The sequence below is a fragment of the Thermobia domestica genome, chromosome 18, assembly GCF_964235325.1.
Source record: "Thermobia domestica chromosome 18, izTheDome1.hap1.1, whole genome shotgun sequence".
NCBI lineage: Eukaryota > Metazoa > Arthropoda > Insecta > Zygentoma > Lepismatidae > Thermobia > Thermobia domestica.
Genome location: NC_137471.1, coordinates 132160316 through 132181365, shown reverse-complemented (window position 1 = coordinate 132181365; position 21050 = coordinate 132160316). Strand labels below are relative to the sequence as shown.

Sequence of the window (21050 nt, the reverse complement as noted above, 5' to 3'; positions counted from 1 at the left end):
TCTTTTTATGACAATAAGAGATTGCAACCATTAGTTTAATTTCACACTCTTTAATTAAGGTACAAAATCTTAGGAAAGTCCAAATTACATTTTCTGAAAATATTGTTGTTATTTAATGATGTAAAAATAAGTTTTTTTGAATTTCAATTTACCCTGAGGTTTGCTTTCATCTTTTTTTGTGATTTTATCCAAATTGTTAATTACTACTGACAAGCAATGTTATTTGACTACAGGTGATTCTTGACTATTTTGCTTCTGCTTCCAACGATTTCTTGATTACAAGTACTGTCCTTGTAAGTTTTAAAAATAATGTGATGCATGTATCCAAAAGTTAAAATATTACAGAAAACTTAGTTCCATCTTCACCTACCAAATTGCCATTATATTTTTTATGAAAAAATGATTTTTTAAATTCTCAGTTCATGGTTTCATTACATTACCCCACCAACTGGAAGAAAAATTCCTGAACAGTACCTTTAGCGTATGTCATTAGTTTTTAAATTCTCAGTTCATGGTTTCATTACAATAGATAGTCACCGTTATCCGTTAATACGTTAACGGATTGATTTCATTAACGAATTCGTTCAAGGTAATTGTTCTTACCCATCTATTGTAAGAAACAATTCAAAAATTCGATTATGTGTATGGGATATGGGCTATAGGTAGCTATCCTTAAAGTCGCCCTTTATGGATGGATGTGCTAACAACACAATGCTCGATCGCAGTAATAAACAGTTCAGGACTTAGATAATAGAAAAGATTTTATTGCAAGTTCTAATGTTAGAACAAGACAACCGAATGAAGTATATTATCCCTTTTGGGATTTTTAAGGAAAATTTTAGGCTTTCAATCAAGCAGTCACTGCATTATCACTATTTATCCTAGGATCATGTTCGTACCTCACTCTCTTCAGAATAAAGTAACCTTCCAAATGGTACCATTCGTATGTCCGTATCATATACATGAGAAAGGGTATTCGAGGAAAATGGATTTTTTTCTATTAATAATAATAATAATAATAATAATAATAATAATAAAAATCGCTGATCAAAAGTTTAGGCTCGTCTGGACCGGCAATGTGTTTACGTACAGATCTCACAGTGCGCCCAATGCGTATGCCAAATATTTTCTGATATCTAAAAAAATAAGGAGAGGAAAGTCTTCTAGACAGCATTTGCGAGAGAACAAAATAAGTCTTGCATTGTATTCTTGAAAGCCATACATATGACGTCATGTCTACCATCAACTTGACGATCTCCTTCTCAAAACACATATGACCTAACCTGTTTCGCAGTGCAAGTACGAGTGAACAATAATAATAATAATAATAAAAGCATATATATCAAGCGACCTGAAAACCTGGAAATGTCAGGGAATTTTGTATATTGATGACATTAATTTTTTTAAAAAAGAACTTCAAAAATCATTTAAAAGTGGCCATTAAAACACAAAATAGTACAAAATCTGTCATGTCTTATTCTAAATAAAATTTGTCCTAACCAAAGTGTAAGCGAAGGGACCATGTAAAATGTTCTTGAGTAACTCCATAATAAGAGTATAGTTGTAGCTGCCAAAGCTGAGAAAATAACGTGTTTCAGTAATAGAAGAGAAGGAATTCGAATCATTTAATGCATACACAGATAGTTAAATGTCTTTTATTGCAATTTACTTGATAATTGTGAATTCGTTGATTTGTGGGACATAATTACAATGTTACTTGTCCTTTCCCATGGAAATACTTCCGTTGAGAAGGATTTCTGAGTTAACAATGACATGCTGGTAGAAAATATGTATAAAAAATCTTTGAGTTTACGAGTTGTTCATGATACTATACAATATGCTGGAGGGTCCCTTGCTATTTATATAGGCAAAAATGCTTCAGTACGTACGTGGATCATATGCACGTTATGGAGAAGCCATGCAAAGGAAAAGGGCGAAAACTACTGCAAACGAATTGAAGAAAAGGGAAAATAAGCTCATAGCTGATCAGATTACCATTTTAGGTAAAAAGGAAACAAAACTTTTATGGGAGACTTTCATTGAATGCAAAATTTGGAACATGAAATTGAGACCTTGAAAGCATCTCTAAGGTAGAGAAGTGTGGAAACAAAGGAAATATGCAGTAGTGATTTGTTTAGTGTAAAATTCCATAACAGAAATGATTTATGTAAACTGCAATCATAAGTACGGTACTGTAATTTTATTGTGATGAAAGATTTAAATCTTGTTAATTATGTATTTACAAAAGGAAAAAAAAAGTGAATGGAAGGCAGTGGGTGGATGTTGTGGAGAGTTTTCCATTCATTGATTCTTTGGAGGAAGAAATTATGTCTGGAAAATAATAGATCTTGCCTGAAAAACCTGGAATTGTTAGGGAAAATTGATTTGAAAAATTCCTGGCAACCCTGAATATATAATTGCACTATCACACGTTTACATATAACAGCAGTTTGTAATAGTGTATGCGAACATTTTATTCTCCTTTTTCTTAATATGTATTCTTCTAAATGTAGAAGTGTATGATTTTGACACAGTGATGTATTGACTGATCGCTGTTCCTAGTCTTACAAATAAATAAATATTACACAAATTGAGTCATGCATTCAATGCATAAATTGAGTCGTGCATAATTTATGAACAGGAATTATTATGGCAGACAAGTGCAATGGATTTAAGCTCCATATATGAAGTTGTGCTACTGTAGCAAATGCAAGAAAATCCCATTTTATAAGATTTTAAAAGTCAATAGTTGTATTCATACTTTGTGTGATACTTGTGCCCAGTAGCGAATGCAGAAGTTGGTCGAGGGAAGAGGGACTTTTTAACCTCCCGTAAACGTTTATTAGTACATATCTTAATCGAGGGGAGTGGTTAAATCCGACCCCATCACCTTGCATGCGCTACTACTTGTGTCTCCTTAACTGCATATAATTGGCTGATCCGCGAAGGAATCGTAGATAATATAAATCTCATTGTCTCGTCGATGGATTTAAGTTTTTCCCTCTTTGATGATTTAATTTTATTAAATGCCAAGAAACCCAGTTTTTGTTTGTTTGATACATCAGATTTTCCCCGCTTCTCCCACATTCTTATTCCACCAATTCATTAAGACGTTTAGTAACTGTCATGATAGAAACTTATTTTGTCAGTATTGTCGTCAGTTTGCGAATTTATACAAAGCTTGTCGATATACAGTGTTTTTTGTAATCAAACAAATTTCATACAATCGTTATTTGCAAGCAAATGGACGCTATGGGGAATTTTAAAAAAGTCGTGATAAAGTGCTAGTTTCACCTCCCTTGTTCAAGTAATATAAGATACTTTGAAATATACTAAAACGTCTCCCAGTGTCATTCCGATTGAATAATTACTGGCCACTAAAAGAGACTAGTAATAGGACATCCAGAATCATGAATTTTCATTCAACTTCTATGTTAGTATTACTTTTTTTCCACGATCATGTTATATACTTTATTTTGGTTGAGTTCATTTCTGTTTAGCGTCCTTTCAGCAGCGAGGCTATATAAGATTCGAACCACATGAGCTCCCGCCGGGAATCAAACCCAGGTCTCCCACACCAAAGTCTATACCTTATTTTGGGCTTGATTTGAGTTCAGCGTCCCTTTCAGGAGACACGGACCTACAGCTTTAGGTAGGATCCGAACTACCTACCGGAGAATCGAAGCCTTGTATACCTTATATATTGAATAAGTCAAACATATATATATAATACGTTTGTTTGTAATTATATGATTTACATTTGATGTTGGTACTGACCCAATGTTTAAAACGTAAAAGAAGTGGGGAGGATGTTCTGTAGTTTCTGAGAAATATCCAGAACTCGTGATCAGACATCTGATACCTGGACAACATTATGAAACCGCCGAGAACTTCCCAGATTTCCACCTCTCGAAGGAAATCAGAAGGCATATTCACAGAGATCTTATCAAAATAAGGATACCTCTCATACTAGTAACTGTTAAATTTTCGACAAAGGACCATACAAACCTATAGTAGTTCCTTTAAGTAGTTCTATTGTTATATTTGGTAAAGAATGTAATATTAGTCAGCATGCTGTTCACACAGCGTTGATGTATTTTGGTGGAATGCATTTGAGCGTGACTTAAAATACATATTTATTAAGACAAAATTCTTCTTCACTTACAGGAAGAAGCTAATTCTCAGTCAGAAGAAGAGGAAACCACGACAGGCCCTGACTTCGATTACTTGTTAGGAATGCCGATGTGGAACCTCACAAAAGAAAAGAAGGACGAGCTCTTGAAGAAGCGTGATGACAAACAGCAGGAACTTCGAACACTGCAAGCGAAATCACCATCTCAGTTGTGGAGAGAAGATCTCGAAGTTTTAATGGAAGCGGTAAGTCGTATATTAACACGAACATTCATTAACAAGTAGTTAGAACCTTTCTATTTTAACTTATGCGCCTTCTGGCGCTGCTGTCGATGTGTTTCCTGTACTCCCTCGAAAGAGGAAGGGCAAGTTGCCGTGGCCGAGATTTTTCAATTGTTGGATGCGGAAGCGTTGCCACAATGAATTATTTCACGGAGTTCGCCGTGCCCAGTCTTGTTAGCTATTCTAAGTAGCCTACGATCTTCACTTGTCAAGATCAAACGACTGAATGACATATTGGCAACACAGCTGAGGTCATTCACTTTTCCCTAAGCGAAGGGAGAGTTTGCTCAATCAAAGGATGGTGGGGGTAGGTCCGAAGTGTGTTTCGCGTATTTTACGAGGGCACACCTGAAATATGCGACAGGCTCTTAATTCAGTGACATGAAAAAAGGGCACGGTGGCTCAGTGATAGAGCGCTTACCTCTAGCGCGTGGGGTCCCTGGTTCGATACCCCCAAGTAAGTTTGTGGTGGATAACGCCTTGTTCGTGGGTTTTCTTAGGGGGTACTCCTGTTTCCTCCCACTTTCTAATTCCACCAATTCTCCCATCACTCACTTGCTTTAATCGTTCCCTTAGCCTAAAAGGGCGTTATTGTGGGACGTTAAACTAAAAGTGACATGAAAAGCTGGAAGGTTCAATCCATCTAATAGGGAAGAGTAGGGGGAAATAGGACAACGCAGTGTAACGTTCTAGGTGTTATCTGATAGAGCTTGCGCAGAACTACTTTGTTTCAACCCGTTCCATTACTTCCAAAGTTAGTTGGAATCTTCTGGTTTCCTTACTTTGCATATTTCTTCAAAACTAAGACAATTTTAGCAACGCTAATTTCTGGAAAATATATACATAACAACTTGAGCTTTCAAAAAATATAATAATTTCTTTTGAATAAAGTTTTGAAAATTTTCCGCCTGATGTCAGTTAAATTTTGAGCAGTTCTATCGTTCGGATTTTGTAGCCAACGCTATTCTGCCTGTTTTCTCTGCTAGTTCAGTACATTCCTGGTCGAACTATGACTTGTTTCTATATATTTCCGCGTACCCCAATTTTTCTTGAGCCGAAATTTTAATTCTATACTCAATTTTAACCGAAGTATTCTCAATACAAGTGCATTTTAAATCTTCTACAACCAAGAATCTGTCCTAATTCAATCTGATAGTACCCTCTCACCTGATCCTCCTTTATTTATTTTTATTATTATTATTATTATTTAACTCTCCGTTGCAATAGGATCATTATATCCTTTTTTCAACGAAAATTTCTTATAATCGATATTACCAGATAGTGATTAGTATCACAGTAAACTCCTCCAAACAACCGAATATCACTTATCTTCTGTCTACTATAACGTGATCAATTTGATTTTGTTTTTCTATTTGGTGAAGTCCAAGTATATTCATGAATTTTCCTATGTGATAATTTGTACTTTTGACGATAAGGTTTTTGGATGTTGCGAAATTCGCAATCGTAACGCTGTTGTCATTACTGTTTTTATGCAGACTTTTTCCTTATAATCAGTTTGAAAATATCTTGTTCTATCTCTGTTGAAATGTCCTAATAGAGTTTTCAGATGATGTCGCGGGTATTGGTCAAATACACGGTCTACTTCTTGAAAACTCTCTTTTATATCGTCGTCCTTATCTTTTGTTGGAGTATGTACTTTTAGAGCAATAATATCGTACCGCCGACTTTCAAGAGTAATAAGGGAAAGTATATCATAAACAAATTCAATACGTTTTACTTGTTGATATTCGTTTGTGAATGAGAAATTGTTTCTAGTTGTCGAGTTTTATTGTCTTCCCCATAAAAAGAAAGAACAAGAAAATAGGAAAATTTCCGGTCTTCACCGCTCCCTTCCTATCTACGTGACTTGTCAAAAAAGTAAACATACAAATGAAAAATAAGGTATACAAGAAATGTGTTGGACGCAAAGAAAGCTAAACTGGTACAGGTGGAACAAGCTTTGTACCCCAGCATCATAAAATTCTGGCTCCTGCATCTGGAACCACATTGTGAGCTATTTCCTGAGTTCATCCTCTTGGTCAAAGTGTTTTCCACCAAGATGTCTCTTTAAATACACAGATGGGTGCCAGACGAATGTTCAAAGATATCGTATTGAAAATGTACAGAGAACTCCTTGGTGACATTTACGGAATTTATCAGGGATGGGCGTTGTCATGAATAAAGCGGATTTGACGTGACAGCATGTCCCTCCGTTTGCTTTTAATTGTACGCCGAAGTCTGCCAGTATGTTTCAGCTTAATTGTTTGTGCAGGAGGCACTTCACACCAGATGGGATTCGGTATTGCCACTTCCATTTTCAACACGTGCTCCACGCACAAGACTCAGCGCAGCACTGACAAATGTCCTCGTCATATGTATCAAGGTTAGTGCCAGTATTAACTTTGGTGCATATTTTTCCCCTAACGTGCAAATGTATTTGTATCTTTACTTTCCTAACAAGCCTCATAACTTCCTGAACCTCTGCCAGGCATATCCTATATTTCTCTTAACTCGTTACAGATCTTGATGTGCTTGCCCTATAAATAAATCTTTATTAGTCTCTTCACTTCTTGTGTAAATTTTTGGCTCCTGTTATTCTATTTTGAAATTTTGTTCTTATCTGTTTTGTTGAAACGTTTTCTTGGATTTCTGTCATTATAAATGACAATATTTTTTTAAAGTAAAGTGTTAAGAAAGGTTTTCATCATTTATTTAATGTGTTTGTAATGAAAGTTGCTTATTATAATGTAGAAAACTTCGTTGATCTATTTAACATCGTCTGAGTTCACCACGCTTGACAAATATAAGTATCTGTTTTTAAAACTCTTGAATGAGCTTCACGAACAAGACATAAGTGTAATCAAAGGCGTGCATCTATAAAATAGTCATTGATCTTCTTGTGTTCCGTAGCTTGATAAACTGGAAGCTCAAGAACGTGAGGAGGCAGCCGAAGGAGCAGCTGGAAAGAAGATCGTGAAGTTGACAGCGAAAGGTCGAGCGAAAAAGGCCACTGCAAGTGAAGAAACCATGCCCTCTCCAATGGGTCGAAGAGTTGAACCCAGAATTGATCCCGAACTCAGGAAGAAGGTGGAGAAAGCTGCAGCTGCGAAAGAAAATAAGGGCAAACGGGTAAGTGTTGAATATACAATAAACCAGAAATCTCTTCTATCCTGTGAATTCAGTTTAGTTCTTTCGAAGTTTTGTTAGGTCAACTGATAGCATTATTAAAGGAAACCGTAGGGTGATTAATATGGAAAAGAATACCTTGTGTATTTTTCCTGGATTTCTTATTTAAGTGTTACCTGTATTGATCTCATTTGGGTTGTAGTCCACTTCAAAGTCCATTGCCAGGTATATTAATGTGCAAGGTACATAGATGATTTTACAGACGTGTTATTACTACTAGAGGGGAAAGAATGTTCGTACGGTTCATAAACGTAACCAGTCCTTCAATGAAATAAAATTAATAAGAAAGGAAAGAAATAAAGAAAATATATATATATATCTTGTTCGTTGTCAGTTTAAAAATATTCACAGTTAAAGGTTGAAAATTTACGTTTGTACAGATGGATGTGAAAAGTGAAGGGTAAACTTGCTTGGCTCTGGGAAGTGTGGGCGTGTCTTCCTTTCGATTTTTGCGTATATTTGAGTATTTATTCTTGGATTCATTTTTCATAACGTGTCTGATGAAAGCGATGTTACATTGTTGAAACTGTTACTCAAGTATTAATATACGAGAGGGGACCCAAAAATAATCGGAATTGTACTCCTGCACATCGTATAATTGTAGTACGAGATTGCGCCGCTAGGGCGCTGTGGGAGGACTTCTGAGTCAGTATGCCCAGTGACGTCAACCCCCAACGATGTGTGTGGTTCTGAGTGTATGTCTTTAGTGCATTCGTGACACGAAGAAATGACAGAATCTCACGAACGACGTGTGGCTTGGAGGATTTGTTTTTTATTCGGCAAGAACGGAGCATGTTCTTTGTAAATTGTTTGCATCATCACAACAGTTTCTGCTGCGTTCTTACCGAGTAAGAAAACTTCACAACTGCACGTTATTCCTCAGAATCTGTGATTTCTTCGTTTCAGTATGACAAGTGCACGACAGACACACACACACAGAACTAGCAGAGAAACCACACGCATCGTTGTCGGTTGACACCACTTGGCATACTTACTCATGAGAGGTCCTATCACAGCGGCGCAAGCTTTTACTACAAGTACGCGATGGGCAGTAGTACGATTCCGGTTATTTTTTTTATTTTTGGGTGTTTCCTCGTATATTGAGTGCTTTGGTCAGTTTTGTACTATTATTACTGAATATATATATATATATATATATATATATATATATATATATATATATATAATATAAAGGATAAGGGGAAAACAAGGAATGTCCATGTGTGTGTGCTTTAACGGGTGCTTTGCCCTATATGTTGATGACTCTTGGTACTATTTGCCTGTATATACCATGCATGCGTAGATGTAGAAATGTCCAAGGAAACGGGCAAAAGATTTGACTAATCCTATTCATTTTGTACGCGGCTTTCAATAGTAAAACGTTTTTCTCGAAATTACAGTTTTGTGACATTCCTTCTTTTCCCCCCTTACCCTTCATATATACACGTGAATGAGGTAGCAGCATCGTGTTCATGAGTTATTTTGAGGTTACTCCCGTTTCCTCCCACATTTTCTTTCCATCATTCGCTTGTCTTAACCATACTTCTCCTTTGGCCTAAAAGGCATAATCGTGCGACGTTAAACAAAGATATTTGAGTGAGATAAAACAAATTAATAGGATTTTAACTTAAGTCAAATCTGTGTTACCATATCTTATTCCTGAAGTGTGTTCGCAATCGTGAACTCTAAGCGTTGATTACTGCTTCCACTTCTTGTCTGAGACTGATCTCGATTTCTTCTTGTTCGTAACTGTAAAGTCAGTATTGTTTGCTAGAGTATGATTACTTTTTTTTTAATTATTTCCACGTGAGAGACTCATCCGGCAATGAATGTAATTGTTTGCTATTTGATTAAACTAGCATTCTTTTCCCCTGATCGAAAAAAGTAAACCAATTTAATTGTTAAGGATATAAGCGAGATAAATTTGTTCTGGAACAAACTTTCTTCGTTGATTGCTTCAATAAGTTGTTTTTCCGTATCGTTCCAACCACTTGTTTCAGTGGCTTTGATCTCCAGGTTGTCACTCGCAGAAATATCGCACTTATATAAACATATTTTGCATTTTTCATGTACGAGTTCTAAAATTGAAGTAAGACCTCTTCATACACTGGCTGTTTTGTAGAGTTTTTTCCTTTTTCGGCGATGTATATGAAAGAACGACAGATTTTATGATTATTCTGAACACGTTAACAATGTCGTAGGTACTCTTGAATCTTTTCTTGGTAAATGTACTTGCTAGGGATGGACAAAACCGGTTTTCATATATATACGAGGGTCGTTCAGTATGCTCTAGTACTCACCAAGAAAGCAAAATATGATGGAAATGAAAATATGTTTATTTTTCAACATAATCCCCTGCCCTGTCAATGCACTTAGTCCATCGCCGCTCCAAAGCTTCTATACCTTGTTGGAAGAAGATGTCTCCTTGCTCCTGCAACCACGTTTTAACAACATGGTTTTTAACAGCATCCATGACGGCATTGTCATCCCGGAAAACCTGTCCACGGAGATGCTGCTTCAAATGTGGAAACAAGTGGAAGTCACTTGGGGCTAGGTCGAGTGAATAAGGGGGATGCACCAATTCAAATCCTGCTGTATGGATTGTAGCCATGGCTACACCGGACTTGTGAACGGGGGCATTGTCCTGGAGCAACAACACTCCACGCGCCAACATTCCTCGTCTCTTGCTCTTTATTGCAGCTCGCAATTTTGGTATAAGGTCAGCATAATACTGACCCGTCATTGTGGTTCCATGTTCCAGATAATCCACCAGCAGCAGTTGCCGTAACCTTTTTGGCTGACTGTTGAACACGAAATTTCTTCGGGGTTGGGGAGCTGGTGTGCTTCCATTGCATTGAGCTTTGTTTGGATTCGGGATCAAAGTTGTGGACCCATGTTTCGTCCACTGTCACAAATCGTGTCAAAAAGTCCTGTGGATCTGCACGATACCTGTCCAAATGTTGCCTTGAAAATGTCACTCTGCTCCTCTTCTGGTCAGCATTCAGGTTTCGCGGGACCCATCGTGCCGAGACTTTCTTCATACATAAATTATTGGTCAAGATGCTATGAACTGTGCCGGTTAATAACTCTATACTCTCTGCTAAACACCTGATGGTAACTCGTCTGTCTGCCATAGCCATGTCCAGGATCTTCGTAATGTTTTCTTCGGTGGTCACTGTTACTGGTGGCCCACCTGCATGGACAACTTCGCATGATTGTCTGCCACATCTGAACTCACGGCACCATCTCGCAGCTGTGGGATGTGATGGAGCAGACTGTCCTAATGTTTGTACCAAGTCGTCATGAATTTCCCTTGGCTGTAAGTTTTTCAATTGCAGGTACTTGATAACCGCACGAACCTCACTATTTTCCATTTTCACAGAGTTCTTACAGATGCTCTACTGCAAACACCTGCAAAGAAGAAAGTACGTGGTTAAATAACTTGCACTGCGGCATAAAGTCATCATAAGATGTCTACTTCCTACACATGTTAAAATCATGATCCTACATGAGAAGGAAGGGGGTCAGTATTAGAGCATACCGAACGCCCCTTGTATAAAGCGGAAACTGGTTTGTAGAAATTCGATCTTCTCCAAAACCCGTTCGGTTTTAGAAGCAAATCCACTTTTTGATAGAAAACCAAGTCATTTTTTAAGCTCTCTTAAACCGGATTTATATTTTCTAAAAACCGTAAACCTGTTTTTGTACCCATTGCTAGTACTTATCCTTAAACATGTGTATAAGAATTAAATTATAATTGATATTTTAACAAATTGTCAAATCTGTAACAGTTACAGCACACTAAAGATCAAATACGTTGACATTGTTGATACGTTGTATGTGGCTACCTAAAACGTTCTTGTGTCGTAATCGTTTTCTTCTCCTTATTACTGGGTCAAGCTGTAAAGTGAAGACGATTTGGAGATGTACATAGAGATGCAAAACAGCTATGGAATATTAACGAAATGAAAAAGCAGCCGATTTTTAACATACCATAGAGGAGTTGGTATGTTAAAAATCTGTTGCTTCCTTCTTTCGTTAATGTAATGGTAGTACAACCGTCAAAGGTATTCTGAATATGGACACTGGATTGTCCAAGCACAACATGAAATTGTGGTAGAACCCATGTGGTCTGGTTGAGAGAACACCGACTTAAAGGCTGGGAGAGTGTGGCTGTTCGGCAAGCAGAGATCCCAGATCCGAGTCACTCTTTATGTACCATTAAATTTGCATTTAAGAGGAGTTGGTGTGTTAAAAATTCGTTAATATAATTATAATACAACCGTCAGAGGTGTTCTAAATATGGACACTGAATTGCTCAAGCACAACAGGAAGTTATGATACAAACAATGAGTTTGGGTGAAAGAGCACCGACTTAAGAGGTGAGAGAGCGTATTGGCTGTTCGGGAGCGGACTGGATAGGTAGTGGTTAACGCATCGGCACGGTACGCCGAAGATTCCGGGTTCGATTCATGCACTTTTTCACACTTTGTGTATCATAGCTGTGAAATAGTTTTCCTTTTGTGCATCTTTTCTACAGCTATTTGCGTTTCTCCCTTATTGATAAGCTTAACGACACAGCAGAGTAAAATTTGTTAGGACCGTTCAATATTTTACAGTAATTAGAGCATTATGTTTTATAATTATTTGTCGTTTGATCTGATAATGAGTGCATGTTTAAAGTACTTTTTCTCCTAATTATTGCATTTTCTTTTTCTTTTCTATATTTTTAGGCCAAGAAAATAGATGACGATGAACGAGATGAATTTGATCAAATGCTGGAGTCGGGTAATCGATCACTTTCAGAGAGATTGGGCAATTCACCTGACAAAATAGAAAAGAAAATGAAAGAGAAGAAGAAAGGTGGGTTTTATCTGAATTCATTAGTCCTTTTTATAGTTTGAGGTGAAAAAGGTCTAACCTAACCTACAATAAGAACTTTGGACGTATACGTGGGTCACATTTGGATTGAATTTGCTGCATTCTACCACTTTGATAAAACGTTACGTTATTGCTTGCTAATTTCCATCCTTCACCAACCGAATTTAAGTGCGCCTACAATGATGAAGGGTCAGTCCGAAGGTTAAGGATAAGGGCGAAGGGTCAGTGATTGAGGGGAATGTAACTCGTTGGTGAGATTGAATCGGCTGTATGCGAGTCACAAAGGTCACACATTAAAAGCTACCCTTATGATAGCGTTTTCGGAACGAATCTTGTTTACGTAGGACAACATAAACACAGCAGAAGAGGTAGATAAAATATGCATTATGGAGACTTTCGTTTAGCGCAGTATGATTGATAGAGATTAAAAAAACAAACAAACAAATAAATAAATAAATAAAAATAAAATTGCTTCAGATACCTGTTTCCGTCATTTCTGTTTACACCAGTGTATAATTCTGTACCATTGAAAAAAGAAAAGTACTCAAAACTGTACAGGGGATGTAATTTTAAGAGGTAGGGTAACAGCGTTCCCCCACTTCCAGCACTTAGCAGGTAAATGACGTTGTATTAGCTACCCCGTTTAGTGCACTTGAATGATAAGAGGTACATGACGGTAACGTCTGTATCATTTGTAGGGAGCGCTATGTATCACTAAACCAACTGAGCTTAGGTAAAAGACAACCATGGGGGAGAGGTCGTCCCCACCCCTCTCCTCGTGGATCCACCATTGATTGTTTTGACTATATCATACCGTGTTTCCACTTGGCTTTGTTTTTTTAAAATCGAGAAAGCTGTTTTTGTGCCCACTATTGGTTTAAACTACTACATCACAATAAGCCCTACAATATATGAGAAGTCCCTGTAACTAGTTTTTCTTTTGGAGGTACGGAATACTGGCAACTTCCTTTTTGTTTTCGAAAGTAAAGGAATTTCTGTAACTTTTCTTTGTTTTCCTTTAAAATAGAAATCTGAAAGGAGCTTTTACAAAGAGTTTCTTTTAAGGATATGGTATTAAACTCCATATGCTGAGATCTTAGATTCCAAATATTTGCCAGAAAATCCTCACCTGCTGTTTGATGAAGCGAAAATTAGAAATTTAACAAGCAAATTCCCCTTAAAGAAATAGAATCAGTTCTCACTTTTCGTTAGTATCTTCACGAAAATGAAGGCCTGGACATTCTCAGTTGCTGTATTTTTTTCAGCAAGTGGAGAACTAGGTTCTCTAAGACGGATTGTAGAATCTTCATCTACGTTATCTCGATTTGTACGGACAACCTTTGTACTGTTATTCATCAAAGAAGTAGGTCTCCTATTACGGTTTAATCCTAGCAAACAATATGACCCGGCCGCTCATTGAGCGCCATTTTACGGTTGATACTGGTACAAATAGGCAATCTGAGACCACAAGGGAATATCGGAGGATACACTAAAAGTGTTGAAGTTTCTGTAATAACAAATTCATGGTGAAAACTGTCACCTTTTACTCGAGTAAAAAGCATTTAGAGCTTCCCACCACTCCTTTACCCCTGACTTATTTTAATCTCTATCAGTAGGCCCCATTGGAAAGCTCCAAAGAAAATATATACCATATTGTATCAAAATGAAGTAATTTTAACAGAAATTATGACAGAAAATTGTTTTATCACATTGTGTCTGTGCTGGAAATTCTAGGTTTGGTTTCATTCCCCTGTAATTCATCACGGATTTTCTAAAACATCGAATAAAACGGCTCAGATTTTATGAAAGCCGAGGTTATCGTTTAAGAAAGAGAGATCCATGTACGGGGTATCGTGTAACAAACAAGATGCATCAATTTTGTATGACCCTTACTCAAACTCACGCTTGGTTGTTCAAGTTAAGCATCAGTTAAGACATGTCCGTACAGTTGTTTGTATATATATATATATATATATATATATATATATATATATATATAACCTTGCCCCCCTTTTCTTTGCAGCAAGTGAATGAATTTAACAGTTCTCGCATCATAGCAAAAATGTAATTTTGTAATGTTGAAGGTTATGAATTTTTAGAAAGGTAGGAAAAATAAATGTAATGCTAAAAATGGAGTTTTGCATACCATAATACTGTAATAATTGACATGCTTACACGGCAGCAATGTAGAAAAGATGTAGCGTCCTAGATTTAACAGATGAAACTATTTTAGCTTCATGTTGAAGAGGGGAAACTTACTTGCAATCGTATCCACATTTGATTGATGTAGTGTGTGTCTCAAATTTATGTATACTCTCTCTAAAACAGAATATTTTGCTGGTTAAACAGATAGGTATACAATTTTTGTAATTCATACCTTAAGAATAGAAATGGTTAAATTGGCGACCTTCCGCGCAATACCTCATACATAAAGAAGTAGACAGCTGCATACCGATTATATTCTAATGGTAAAGCTACAGGTCTACTTAATTTGCTCTTTCAGATAGTGGTAAACTCTATAATTTTAGACTTCCAAACATAGTGCTATGCGTAAGTGTTGGAAGTCTTATAGAACGGAGGGGGGTGTGGTGGCTCAGTGGTAGAGCGTTCACCTCCGGTGCTTGAGGTCCCTGGTTCGATCCCAGCTCGCGCCGTGTGGACTCGGTAGTGGACATACACCATGCTCGTGGGTCTTCTCGGGGTTTTCCCGTTTCCTTCCACTTCCTTCATTCCACCATTTCATTCATTTCTCATCTTCACCGTCTCCTTTAGCCTTACTGACATAACCGTGGGACGTAAAACTCAAAGATTTCATTTCTTATAGAACGGATTTGTCCGTCCGTCTGTCGACAGTATCAGAACATAAACGGTCAAGAAATGTCGAGACGCAGTTTTTTTGCAATCGATTCAGCGTCCTAAGTATAGGTTCCATTTCCGGTTTCAGCGTTTATCGTCGTATAACGAAAACGTTAAAAAAAAAAACAAAAAACCGTGAAACTGTTTTCTTTCAGACGATTCAGCGTCTCAAGGCAACATACCATGATTTTCTTTTTTTTTTATTATTATTATTTTATTTTATTTTTTGCTCAGATCGTGCCTTTTAGTTTCGGCACCTGAAAGTTTAACCGAAACAGGGCTACCATCATTGCAATCTTCTTTGCTTTATTATTTTTTCATCATTTGTTTTTCTATTTGGACAAGGGTGGACAGGGACGAGGATAGGAAAAATGGACGAAACCACAACACTTAGAAACAACAAAAGATAAATTTACACACAAAAAAAAAATTCTTTTTATATAAACTCCTAACTACCTAATATTAGTTCATCTTCTAATTGTCCTATTCTATTCTATTCTCGACTCAAGTTTAGCTTACTCTAGTCTTCAGTTGTTTCATCCTCGTTCCTTTCATCATACTTAGCCTTTCTCGTATGTTTATCATCTTCTTCATTGGCCTAGGTCTCACCTGTATGATAGGCTTTCCACCTAGTTTTTATGATCATCTTCCTCATTGAGTCAGGTTTCTCCTGTGTGATTAGCTTTCCACCTATATAATATCCTTTCCACCTATTTTTGTATTATCATCATCTTCATTAGATTTAGGTTTCACCTGTGTTGGCCTTCCACCTGTATGAAAGGCTTTCCACCTATTTTTTGTATTATCATCTTCATTGGATTTAGGTTTCACCTGTATGATAGGCTTTCCACCTATTTTATTTTATTTTTTATTTTATTTTTTGACATTTTTTAAATTTAGGTTTCCTCCTGTGTGATTTTTTCTAAATAAATTTTTACTACATTCTTCTAATAGAGGATGATTATATTTGCACCACTAAACTCAGCATCATTATTGCACACTTACATTTAAATATTGCACGCTTAAATAGGCACTACACACTCCTGTGTGTGAAAACACAACTTTTCCGTAATAAAAAGAACATACCGAGCGAAGTAGCTCAAGTGGTAGAGCGTTGGCTTCGCATTCGGGAGGTCGTGGGTTCGAATCCCGCTGCCGACCATCCTGACTGAGGTTTTCCAGGGTTTCCCTCAGTCCTACCAGGCAAATGCCGGGATGGTACCTACTAAACAGGCCCTGGCCGATACCTTCCCAAATTCTTTCCATTGTTATTGTTGGATATCCAGTGTAAAATGGCCTCGGAGCTGTATCTGGTGATTGTTAAATAAATAAATATCACTATCACCACACTGCACACTACAACACCCATTCACTTTTCTGCGATCGCGCAAACTTTGATTTCCTTATTGATCCTAAGCGGAGTTAGTCATTTCAGTTTTCCACAATCGACTTCTATAGTTCTGATCCTCAGTGCAACGGTTTGAGGTCCAGGACCCACTCGGAGCACTTAGTGCAGGCCCTGGTCAGTTGTGTCCTGCCGCCGTGAGCGCTGGGACCGGTGTTGACACCTACACGAACAAGGTTCGAGGTGGACACTGTATGACATTTACCGAGTAATTGTCTTTTGTTGTGCATAGGATCTTTAGTGTATGTTATGTATATATGCTATTTTTGCTTTGTTTTGAAGTTTACGCTATTTCCCACCACCTATTTCCGTGCACACCCGCTCAACACATCCGGAGTTCCAATCCGGCTGGATACCGGGGATGCGTCGAGCGCACATTCACACTATTCTTCCGGGGCACGCGGAAATCTAGCGTTCCTGGAGCAAAAACTCCGGTCCTGGAAGATACTCATTTGGACTCTGACACATTCATTTTCATTCCTTATTGTTGTTTTCTTTTACATTTTGTTTGTTCCTGTATCACATTTCCAAAACGTCTTTGTCTTATTCTTGTTGCCTTTTATATAATTGTTTTCTTAGATCGGAATATTCCTTTGCTATTCTACTTAATATTTTGTAGTCCTCTTCCTTAGCTAAGACTTCCCCTGTTTCTTTTGTTCTGATGACATCTCTTCCTTGTAATTGATCTTCCAAGAGGGGACACCATAGAATATGGTGTTCCGGCGTGTCTAGTTCTTGACATTGGCATCTGGGTTGTTCTTTCAAACCCATTCTGTACAAGTATTGTTCATATGGCCCGTGTCCTGAGAGATAATGTATTAGTCCTGGATTGGGGTCAAAGTGCTGCCATTTGAGACGAATATCAATTTTTGGTATTATATTATACAATCTACGTGAGACATTGGTTTCTTGCCAATTTTTGTTCCAAATTTTTATTAGTTCGTTTTCTATATCTTCGACCGTTTTACTTTGAATACTTAGTAATTCTTGTACTTTCCCCATGTTTGATTTTTTTAACCAATAAATTGCAGCTCTTTTCCTGATAATTATCGATATTAACTTGTTTGCAACTTTATGACCCCTGTCTACTATATATCTTATATGTGGCCCAAAATTTAGTTTTTCGTTATTTTGTATACCTAAGTATTTGAATTCTGCTTCCCTTTTTATCGTATTAGTTCCTAATTTGATTGTTGGATTCCTACGCAGTTGTGTACCGAACAACATATACTTTGTTTTTTTCGCAGATAGCCTTAGCTTACTTTTGTTACTCCAATTTTGTAAGATATTAATGACTAATTCTGCTTTAATTTCTAATTCTCTTCGTGAATTAGCTGAGATGATAATTGCAATGTCATCAGCAAAAGCGACTACTCGGTCTATTTCTTCTTTACTATTTAGAAATTCCAAACAGGGCTGCAATTCTATGTCCCACAACAACGGTCCCAAAATCGATCCTTGGGGGCATCCTTTCTCTGTCTTAACTACAATATTCCCTTTTTCACCTTTAATTAATATTTTCCTATCTGTAAAGTAATTCTTAATAATGTTTAATAAGTACTCTGGTACATTTATTTTGATAAGATTTTGAATTAATGAAGGAATCCAAAGATTGTCGAACGCGCCTTCGATATCCACAAATAATGCCAACGCGTATTTATTTGCTGAACAGCTTCTTCTAATTTGTTCTACAAAGGTGTTGAGAGCATCTTCTGTCGATTTGCCGGGCCTAAACTCAAATTGTAGTTTATCATTTTCAATGTTCCTAACATTATTAATTCTATTAGCTATGACTTTTTCAAAAATTTTCGCGATGTTTCTGAGTAGACAGATAGGACGGTACGAACTTACATCGGTTGGGTCTTTATCTTGTCCTTTTAACAATATTATTAATTTAGCTTCTTTCCAAATGGTTGGGAATTCCTGTTTTCTGAGTAAAAAATTAAACAGTCTTGTAAAATAGGGAATCCAAGTACTTTTCTTATTTTTATAAATTTCATTTTTTATGCCATCCAAGCCTGGGGCTTTTCCTGTTTTTAGTTTTCTTATAATTTTTTCTACTTCGGTATTTGTTATCTCCTGAATATTGTGTAAGACTTCTACGGGTTGAATGCTCTGAAATTCTCATCTTATTTTGCGTTGATTTTCATTTTCATTATCTTGTAAGTCCCTTGGAAAAAATTTGCTAGATAGTTTGTGTATGGTTTCTTCCCAAGTTTGGGTGTAAGAATCGTCATTATCTTTTATAGTTGATAATGTCGTTGGGTTTATTTTTTGCATTATTAGTTTATATGGTAGGCCCCATGGATCCAGTTCTATGTTTTTTCTTAGAAATCTCTCCCAGCTTCTTTTCTTAGATTCAAGCAATTCTTCAGTATATTCTTGTTTCGCAGTTCTATATATGATTAATCTTCTCTGTTTGATTATTGGTGATAAAGCTGATTGATAACTTTTTCTTTTAGCTTTTAGGATTTTCTTTAGGCGCTCTAATTTAGGAGTCCAGAATTCGCTGTGTTCAGGTTTTGGATTACATTTTGGTGTCTATTCCTGTAAAGCTAGCTTAGTGGCCTTTTCAATTTGTAACGCAAGTCCATTCACATTTTCTGAATCTTCTATCTGAGGTAAGATGAGCTTTTTCTCGAACAATTCCCAGTCTGTTTTCTGAATGTTTGTTGTCTCATTAAACATACCATGATTATCCCGAACACACTACCGTAAGAGATGTTGAGATACGGTTTTTGCAATCGATTCATTGTCTCAAGAATATGATTCATCTTCATCGCCTCTGACAATCTACTCCTCTAACCTCTACTCAAACCGGAAGTGGCTCAAATTAGTCATTTCCTGTTTTAACAATTATCACGACAATAGATAATAGATAGCGACAAGCGGTTTTCTGCAGTCGATTCAGTGTGTTAAAGAGAGCATATCGCCACAACCCACAACACTACCAAAACCGACCTTATGAATTGAAATGTACTACTGTTACCGGTTTCAATACTAATTTCCGTAGTGCAAAAACGGTAAGAGATATTCAGATGCAGTTTTTTTTGCAATCGATTCAGCTTCTCAAGAGTAGATTCTGTATTCTCTCTTAACTAACCCTCTATTGAATCCGGGAATACTTAAAATTAACTGTTTCCAGTTTCAACGTTTATCGACATAAAACAAAAGCAGTAAAGCATAGCGAATAATGTCTCTTTGATTTGGATTCAGCGTCCGAGAAATAGATTCTGTTTTTCCTAAGTGGAGGTATAGGAGAGAGAAATTCGGAGATTGAGATAAGTACTCTGCACCACCCACTCTTCGCTCTATCATCTCAGAGAATGTGTGAGTGAGAAAATCCCTCACATCGAGATGAAATTGGAGTGGCGCCTGATCCTTGTTAAGATCGTACCCATCTTCATTGTTAGCAAACGTTTACATCCTTAAGGTACACAGCCGACAAAATGTGTATACCTATCTGCTTTAATTAGCGAGATGTTCTGTTTTAAGGAGTATATACATTAATTTTAGGGATGTTTTGTAAATAGCACCTGGTTTTGAAAATATTTACTTAAAGGAGTGTTTTGACGGAAATGCTCTTTCTTTGTATCATTCAGAATCTCGCATGATTTTCAAAAGTTATTGCCGGGCTTAGGATGTGACGAAGATCATTACTATTTTTAATTAGTGTTATTAAAGAATTTGTGTTATTATTTAGTCTGAAATATTTTGTCTTCGTTAATGCTGTCGAAGAATTTGAAGCTTAAAGTATATAAAACGATAATTATCACTGTTATATGGTTGCGAATCAGGGTCGCTTATTTTGAGGAAAGAACGTAGACTGAAAGTCTTCGCAAATAAAATCCTAAGGTGAATATCCAAGAAGGACGGGAATGGGGAATGTCGAAAATTTTATAACAAGAAACTGCGTAATTTATACCGTTTACCTAACATTGTCAGGGAGGTGGGCAGGTCATATAGCTAGAATGAAGAAAGAATAGAAAGTAGGAATGCTTTCAAAATTTTAACTGGAAACTCAATCAGAAAAAGACCATTAGGGAGATCTAGGCGCAGATGAAAGAAGAATATTAAGATGTATGTCGCAGAAATAGAAATACAAAGTGGAAACTGAATACAGTGTGCTAAGTATAAAAGTCAGTCTAGAGTTTTTGGGAATGCGTCATTCAACCTCCGAGCTCTATAGCAGGGTTCCTACTGGTCATTAAAGTCAGGGAAAATAATGCAGGCCAGGGAAGCTCAAGGAAAAAGACTGGAAACCAGGAAAAGTCAGAAAAATTTTATAAAAATATATTGTTTCTAACAT

The 21050-nt window shown here is 36.9% G+C and overlaps 1 protein-coding gene across 3 annotated transcripts in view; it reads left to right on the top strand.

Moving 5' to 3' along the window:
• Top2 (DNA topoisomerase 2) overlaps positions 1-21050 on the top strand; it is a 144651-nt gene that overhangs the window by 93272 nt on the left and 30329 nt on the right. For all 3 annotated transcript variants that reach the window (XM_081746017.1, XM_081746018.1, XM_081746016.1), the window contains exons 20-22: positions 4168-4377; positions 7324-7542; positions 12333-12462. In XM_081746017.1, the coding sequence (XP_081602143.1) occupies positions 4168-4377; positions 7324-7542; positions 12333-12462 (559 nt within the window). The remainder of the gene's footprint in view (positions 1-4167; positions 4378-7323; positions 7543-12332; positions 12463-21050) is intronic.